Source organism: Urocampus carinirostris, chromosome 9, assembly GCF_059441175.1.
Source record: "Urocampus carinirostris isolate Australia breed hairy pipefish chromosome 9, RoL_Ucar_1.0, whole genome shotgun sequence".
Taxonomy (NCBI): Eukaryota; Metazoa; Chordata; class Actinopteri; order Syngnathiformes; family Syngnathidae; genus Urocampus; species Urocampus carinirostris.
In genome coordinates, this window is record NC_142357.1 from 2,380,290 (window position 1) to 2,388,966 (window position 8,677).

Here is an 8,677-nt window from a genome sequence, read left to right on the forward strand (position 1 = left end):
GCCGTTGTTTGGATGTTTTTCGAGATTCTTTTGTAACCCCCCGGATGAGCCGTCGTTGCACTCTTAAAGAAATCTTAATTGGTACGCCACTACTGTGTAAGTTTGCCACTGTTCCTAGTTTTCTCCATTCGTGTGTAATGGCTCTGGCAGTAGTAACTGGAGCCCTATGACCTAGGATATTGCTTTATGACCTCTGAATGGCTCAAAAAGAAAAAAGAAGATTCTGGTCTGGCCAAATCAAAGTTCAGATTTAAATCAGATTGAGATGCTGTGGTGTGACTTCAAACAGGCTTTTCATGATCAAAACCCCTCCAATATGGCAGATATAAAACCATTTTTCAAAGAGATGGCTAAAATTCCTCCACAGCGTTGAAAGAGGCTCTTTACCAATTATCGTGAATGTTTGATTTCTGTAATTGCTGCCAAAGGCCAAATAGTGTAGGTTTAGATTTTTTTGTGGCTTTATAAATAGAATCAATAACAATCATAAAAAATTGGTTGTCTTTGTGTGGTATTAAAATTGTTTTTATCATCAAAACCTTTGGTGAGTGATAATTATGCAAAAACAAAAAATATACTTTTTCACCGCACTGTACGACACCTGAATCCTCTTACAGCTTTTAAATTAATAAGTTAGTAAATAAAATATCTTCAGAATACAGTTGTTAACCTGTGGTTTTCAAAATTGAGTTATTAACATAGTTAATTGTAAGCCTGAACTATTCCAAATTAAAATAATTTCATCTAACCGTCAATGGTATAGTTTTCCACGATCCACAGGACCGTTGATTTGTATTATATGGCAATAGCCTAAAATATAGAAAGTATATTCTGTTTTTAATATTGGTAACCTGCGAAGGAAAGGAGATTGAATGGGATGCGAGTTTGTTATTTTGACCTCACTGTTGTCCGTTGTTATTACCGTGGCTTGCGAAACTATTTGGCCCACTTGAACTTTGTGTCCTTTTGCCACATTTCAGACTTCAAACATAAAGATATAAAACTGTAATTTCTTGTGAAGAATAAACAATAAGTGGGACACAATCATGAAGTGGAACACACTTTATTGGATATTTTAAACTTTTTTAACAAATAAAAAATGAAAAAGTGGGTGTGCAAAATGATTCAGCCCATTTACTTTCAGTGCAGCAAACTCTGTCCAGAAGTTCAGTGAGGATCTCTGAATGATTCAATGCTGATCTAAATGACTAACAATGATAAATGGAATCCACCTGTGTGTAATCAAGTCTCTGTATTGATGCACCTGCACTGTGATAGTCCTTGAGGTCTGTTTAAAGCGCAGAGAGCATCATGAAGAACGAGGAACACACCAAGCAGGTCCGAGATACTGTTGTGGAGAACTTTAAAGCTGGATTTGGATACAAAAAGTTTTCCCAAGCTTTAAACATCCCAAGGAGCACTATGCAAGCAATAACATCAAATTGGAAGGAGTATCAGACCAATGCAAATCTACCAAGATCGGGCCATCTCCCTAAACTTTCAGCTCATACAAGGAGAAAACTGATCAGAGGTGCAGCCAGGAGGCCCATGATCACTCTGGATGAACTGCAGAGGTCTACAGCTGAGGTGGGAGAATCTGTACATAGGACAACAATCAGTCGTATACTGCAAAAATCTGACCTTCATGGATGAGTGGCAAGAAGGAAGCCCTTTCTTAAAGATATCCATAAAAAGTGTTGTTTAAAGTTTGCCACAAGCCACTTGGGAGACACATCAAAGATGTGGAAGAAGGTGCTCTGGTCAGATGAGATCAAAATCGAACTTTTTGGCAACAATCCAAGCCGTTATGTTTGGCGTAAAAGCAGCGCTGTTCATCACCCTCAACACACCAACCCCTCAGTCAAACATGGTGGTGGCAGCATCATAGTTTGGACCTGCTTTTTTTCAGCAGGGACAGGAAAGATGGTTAAAATTGATAGGAAGATGGATGGAGCCAAATACAGGATCATTCTGGAAGAAAACCTGATGGAGTCCGCAAGAGACCTGAGACTGGGACAGAAATTTGTCTTCCAACAAGACAATGATCCAAAACATAAAGCAAAAGCTACAATGGAATAGTTCACCAAAAAACAAATCAAGGTGTTGGAATGGCCAAGTTAAAGTCCAGACCTCAGTCCAATTGAGAATCTGTGGAAAGAACTGAAAACTGCTGTTCACAAATGCTTTCCATCCAACCTCACTGAGCTAGAGCTGTTTTGCAAGGAGGAATGGGCAAAAATATCAGTTTCTCGATGTGCAAAACTGAGACATACCCAAAGCGACTTGCAGCTGTAATCGCAGCAAAAAGAGGCGCTACAAAGTATTAACTCAATGGGGCTGAATAATTTTGCCTACCCACTTTATTTTTTCAATTGTTAAAAAAGTTTAAAAGATCCAATAAAGTGTGTTCCACTTCATGATTGTGTCCCACTTATTGTTGATGCTTCACAAAAAATTTGTTTTATATATTTATGTTTGAAGTCTTTAATGTGGCAAAAGGTCACAAAGTTCAAAGGGGGAAAATAGTTTCGCAAGCCACTGTACGTACTGTTTACATCATGTTCACTAATGGACAATTACTCTGTATTGCTGTTCTTTGATTACCACACCCTTCAGGGTGGATCTGCTTTTGACGCCTAGGAAATATAAAAAAAGGCTCATGGGAGGGCTTTTAAGTCACATTAGAATTTCTTACTAGAGGATTTAGGCCCTTGTGCTATCCTTGCAAGTTTAAAATCCAGTGCTATCGCCTTATTTGAAAGTCTACTGAACTGTATAGATACTTTATTCAGCCCCGTAGGGAAATTCACACTTCCAGCAGTATCCTTTTGTTGTTTATTAACAGATTAACAGGATGGCCTTGTGCTGCTGTGTTGTAGTTTAGCAACAGCGGAGTGGAGGACGTCACACGCTTGGCCAAAAGTTCAACGTCCCTGCAGCAGATGGAAACCTTTGTGCCGATGGTTACACTACCTCATGTTCACGTAGATAGCGAGTCCACCTCCTCTCCGGTTCCCGCAGGCTTTTGTGTCTCTCTCTGCCCTAACAGCGTTGAAGCTACACGTTAGCGTCCGGGATGCTAGACGTGAGCCACGTTTCTGTAAAACACAGCACTACACGCCCTGTGCGCTTTGATGTTTTTCACCAGCACAGCTAGTTCGTCAGTCTTATTTGGTAGAGAGTTCACATTTTCCATGATTACGGACGGTACCGATGACTTTTGACACCGCTAGCCGCTTAGCCTTAGCTCCGGCACTGCATTCACGATAGGGCCCCCTCATCACGCCGGCACGAGAATTCTTCACGGCAAGGAGTTGATTCCTCGAATAATTGCATTTTTGTGTGTTAAAACCCATAACGATAAGATAGAAGGTAATCCAAAGTGTAGTTGTCAAACGGGACGAAAAACACAGAAGATAAAAGCAGACAATTAAAACAATAAATCACAAAAAGAACTAAATAACACAGAGCTGCTGGAAAGGCTGTCGCTTGTCATAGTGACACCAACATACTTCATTACTCTGGTTATGTACACTAGCCTCTGGTCTTAAGAAAATTGCTTTAAAAACTTAAGGCTTAGTTCCACTGACAACTTACATCTTTTTACAGTTTGCTAAGGACCTTTCATAAGTGTATTTTCACAAACTATGTTAAATGTAGATTTGACACATTCAGGCACCTTTTTTTGAGTACTGAACCTGAACACAGCGGTCTATTATTCAACTGAAATGATGGTTGCTTGTGGGGAAAAAAAAAAGAATAAATTTTCCTAAAAAGGCCACATACCACAAAAAAGGCAAATGACTGGCAATAACCTGCTCTTCCAGAATTCTTTGAGTTATACTGCCACATTGTAAACAAACGTATGAAAATCTGAATACAATTGCAAAAGTGGAAATGCAATACAGTAATCCCTCGTTTTTTTGCGGGAATTGCACTCTTGATAAGATCCAAGATAGTCAATGTCTGCGAAGTAGCAACCGTTATTTTTTTATGATTATTATAAGGTCCCATGCAGAGGTGGAAGATGCAAGGGTGTTGATGCGGTGTGGAAGTAAGATCTTTAGCCTGAACCCGAGCTAAAATCCAGGTTTGGTTAGGCCTAAAATGTCAATCATTAGATTGGGGTTTGGGATTTTTTCGCGCTAACTTTTAAAAAAAATGATCAACCCACCATTGTTCTTAGTCTATTTCTCTTTTGCACAACGCAGCCCGCGTCCGTACACTTGGCACGTCCGCTGCCTCTGCAATGTGCCGACAAGTGCACAGACGCAGGTTTCGAGTGTTGCCTTGCTTGGGTGACATAGAAGAGAAATGTTTAAATCTGCAGAACAGTTTCCTCTTTTGTTTCTCTAAGTGCTGTCTTGCAGGCTGGATTAAAGCCCTTTGCAGGCCTGATCTGGCCCGAAGGCCGTCTGTGTGACACCTGTGGTCTCATTAAAGCCGTATGATTTATGTGCACTGCTCTGAATGTCAAAGTGAAGAAATGTAATGAAGCGCATACAAACAGCGGGAGTAACCAACTGTTAGCCAATCAGAATGCAGAACACAGTCCACACCAAAAATCCGCAAAGCAGCGGAACGCAAAAAGTAATTTACAACATAGCAAAGGATTACTGTACTATAAATTATCTCAAAATTAAGTTTTCCCATTTCAACTTATCAAGTCAGCCCTGGGCGCATTTCAAATTCTGAACTAATGCCCCACAAGAACAAACCCACAATCGAATTACTTCATGATTATGTTGTTGCACCATTCCACATGCACCCTAGCCAGGAAATGAGTGATGAAAGTAAGAACAAGACCTGTGACTGTTTTTTTTTTAATTTGTTTCAGTCTGTGTACAGTTTGCATTCTCATGATCGTCCACTTTATACGCCAATCAACAGCTAGTGCAGGCCCAGGCCCTCGACTCATCGCTTCCGTTGTCCCTGCAGCTTAAGTTGATTCTCACTCCTGATCCCGTAGGAGGCTGGCTCAACATGAGAGGCTTCTGAGATTTCAGCTTGTGAGCTACCGTCATGAAAATAGCTTCAACATGGTCACTGTTGCCGGAGCTTATGCCGCTGCCATGGTTGTTTGGGTTCTTGGCAGAGGTCTCAAACAAAGGCATGGAATGGGAGTCAGCAAACTGTTGCGCCACGTCTGTTCTGACTTGAACAGAGTCTTGCAGGTCACACTTGTTTCCCACCAGGATTCTGGGCACTTCTGTGCCCAAAGCATGCTGCTTACACTCCTCGATCCAGGCAGGAAGGCTACGGAAACTTGCAGCGTTGGTAATGTCGTAGACGAAGACGATGGCATGCACGTTGCGGTAGTAGTGTTGGACCATAGACTTCCTGAAGCGCTCCTGGCCTGCTGTGTCCCACAGCTGAATCTGGACATAAAAGCATTTAAATAAATCTCGCGAGAGAAAGAAAAATATCAACCATGCAAACTCCTTATTCAAGGAATATTTTAATTGAATATACTTTGCTCTCTTAAATCTCAATTTTGTTATGTTTCAGCTTTATGCTTTTGTGTAAAGCTTCCAATGTAAAGAAAGACACTGATGTTCTGGTTTGGTCCCAGAACATTGAGATGGAACTCCTACAATTGACATTTGTTGTTTACAAAAACTGCATGGTTTATGGCAGGTGTCTCCAGCGTGGTGCAGAGGTCAGAAACCTATGGCTCGAGTGCCATATATTACCCTTTTTGTGAGTACATATGGCTTGGAGACAAAAGTTGCAAATTTGATCTGTGTTGTTCCAATAATCATTTGCTCTTAAATGAGTGCGGCATGTGCAGAGTCACACTGGGGCGGCAGTAGCTCAGGAGGTAGAGCAATCGTTTTAGGATAAAGGGATCCCAGTTCGAATCCCGGCTTGTCCGTGTTGCATGTCGAAGACACTGAACCCCCAATACCCCAATAAGCAGGTTAGCGCCTTCCACGGCTGCACAGATCACGGCCGCTATTGGGAAATGTGAAGCACAATGTAAAGCGCTTTGGGAAGTCATTGAGTTGAAAAGCACTATATAAATCCAGATCATTTCATTTTCATTTCATGTCTATGTAATACTTGTAGTGACACTGGTTTAGTCCAGTATGTAAAGGGCAAAAAAGAGGCAAAAAAGCTGAAAAAAGAAAAAGAGGAAAAAAAGAAAGAAAATAGAAAAGGCTAGCAATAAAGGAAACAAAAGGAGAAAATACTAGCACATGAAAAGGGAAAAAATTGAGTAAAAGAAGAAAAAAAAACTGAAAAATAGACAAAAGAAGTAAAAAAAAGCAGGAAAAAAATAAAAGAAAAAACTAAAACATAAAAAGAAAAAAAGCAGGGAAGTTTATTCAATACTTTACTAATAATAATGTATTATTCTGCATTAAATAGATTATTGTTGTTTTCTAAATGTAATATTACATACAATTATAAAAACATTTATTGTCTTACTCTACCGTGAACTTTCAATGAATTTAAACTTTTTTGTATTTAGCAACCTTTACTAGGAATCCCTGCATGGCATAACAACATGTCTATTAAATATACTGATTTTTCAGCACAATAAAAAATAAACTACAAGAATAAACAATACAATTGCATACCCGTCAACCTCCACGGCTCCATGCCCTTACAAACTGTCGTATTTTCCCTTACAAAATACAAAATAATCTTACAACATTTTTTTTTTTCAAACGTATTTATTTATGTAGTTTAGAACAGAATAGAATATACCTTTATTGTCATTGTTACAAAATGGGTTGAACATATTGTGACAACGAAATTGGACGTGGCACTCCAGTTTCACATTATACAGTGAGGATAAAAGAAAACAAAGGAGATAAAGGAACAAAGAGGATAAAGGTTAAATTTTACACAGTATTTACACAAGAAAGTGTGGGCATGTAGGGTGTTTCATACAGTTTTAGAATCGTATTAGTGCAAAATGCAGTAGTGTGACCTGTAGCGTCTGCTATTGTTTTAATAAGCTTTTTATATAGAATACGATTGCTATTGTCGGAAGCGCAGCAGAATGCGCATTCACGTGAGGGTGGGTTTTGCAGGGGAGTCAAAATAAGGCACTACAGCGGCAGACGCATGCGCACAGCAGCGTCAAACGCTGGCTTCACCGAGATTAGGATACCGCGGCGAACTCATTTGACTTGACTTGGTTTGCTGTTTCGGGGTAGTCGGTGCATACCGGATGGTACCCATTATCGACAAATTTGCGTTTTTCCCTACAGATTTTCTTGTACGTCGTACACGTCTTAAAATGCATAATAAACGTACTTTGAACGGCAAAAACGTACAGGTTGACAGGTGTGCAATAATTTTTCTGATTAATTTGCCTGATCTGGCGACAAAACAAACCTTGAGCTTCTCTCCGTCAATCTCAACCAGGCTCTCTCTGAAGTCTACCCCGATGGTGGCCTCGGTCTTCTCAGGGAACTTTCGGGCACAGAAACGGTACGTCAGGCACGTCTTCCCGACCCCAGAGTCCCCAATGACAATGATCTTGAAGATGCGTGTTCTCGGGGGAGGAAGCCCGGTGGAGCTTGTCAGAGAGCTGGAAAGTTCACCCGATGATACGTTCTCCGCCATGGTCGCTGCCAAGAACGATGGCAAATGAACAGCTATTTTCCTTTACTGTTGCCAGCAGCTGCCGTTGTTGACACGCAGGCGAGGAGCAGAATAGCTCCGTTTTGTTGAAATGTTTATTCGATATGTCTTTCTTATGTTTCAATTGTTGTCATACTGTTAAACCTGTAAAACCGCGCAGTTATTACTATTTGCTTTACGGCACGAAGCTACGTTGACCACTCTGCTTACTTCTCGCGGGATTATCGAATGGTGCGTTCATACGCTGAAGGAAAAGAACTAATCATTAAATGTTACGTTCTTCTTCAGTCACAAATAAACCCCTCACTGTTTTTACTCAGAATGCCAATTCTGGACTGCTAATTTAATCATAACTTCATAAGACATTCAATACATCATAACATTTCCTGAGAAACAAAATAAAAAAGAGGAATCAATAATCAATTTTGACACCTTGATAAATAAATTGAGAACCATGAGTTCAACATATCCTATAGCCCAAAGATCAAATTTTCCATCAAAATATGTATTGAAATTGCGTTTTAAAATTGAAGATAACTTCTGCTCATTTTGAAGCATTGATATTGAAATAATTTACCATATGTTCTTCTCATGTCCAATTATACACAAGTTCTAGCAAGTTATCCAGAGATCATGTTACATTTGGAAGTATCATACAAAAAAGTACGACGAAAGACCAATACATCTCATTTTATTTATCGCTAAAATATCTCATCTCATTAGCTGCACCACTTATACTCAGTAGGGTCGCGGGGCAAAAATATATATGTCCACAAAAAAGTATCAGAAATATAAACCTACTTAACAATTTTTTTTCAACAAATTTGTTTTTGGTCGAATCTTTGAATATGATAAACATTCCCAATGTGCAAAAGATATATACTATGCTTAAGAATCTGCCATGTGTGTCGAGTTGAACATGTCATAATTGTTGTCGTTATATATTTTTTAAACTTTATTTATCTTATTGATTTATTTTCATTTTTTCCCCCCCGTGTATTTCTGCAGGACTTTCTGGTCCCTTGAAAATTGTTAATTTTGCAATGTTTTTGACTGATTCATGCCAATTTTGTTTGTA

General features: G+C 39.5%; 1 protein-coding gene and 1 long non-coding RNA gene across 4 annotated transcripts; one reads left to right on the top strand and one right to left on the bottom strand.

The window, feature by feature from the left end:
- Positions 1–2,504: 2,504 nt before the first annotated feature.
- LOC148359099 (uncharacterized) lies at positions 2,505–7,524 on the top strand. Of its 3 annotated transcripts, XR_015851357.1 has the most exons (4): positions 2,505–3,085; positions 4,838–5,009; positions 5,096–7,299; positions 7,381–7,501. It is a non-coding gene; the product is annotated as an uncharacterized LOC148359099 (long non-coding RNA). The 3 variants fall into 3 exon arrangements; XR_015851358.1 differs by lacking the exon at positions 2,505–3,085 and having other exon boundaries at positions 3,092–5,009; positions 5,096–5,277; positions 7,381–7,524; XR_015851356.1 differs by lacking the exon at positions 2,505–3,085 and having other exon boundaries at positions 3,092–5,009.
- rab33ba (RAB33B, member RAS oncogene family a) lies at positions 4,808–7,837 on the bottom strand. Its single transcript, XM_088344186.1, has 2 exons — positions 7,351–7,837; positions 4,808–5,378 (listed from the first exon to the last, which is right to left on the bottom strand). Exons 1-2 carry the CDS (start codon positions 7,579–7,581, stop codon positions 4,884–4,886), a joined length of 726 nt encoding a protein of 241 aa, XP_088200312.1. The 5' UTR covers positions 7,582–7,837; the 3' UTR covers positions 4,808–4,883.
- Between the last annotated feature and the right edge of the window lie 840 nt (positions 7,838–8,677).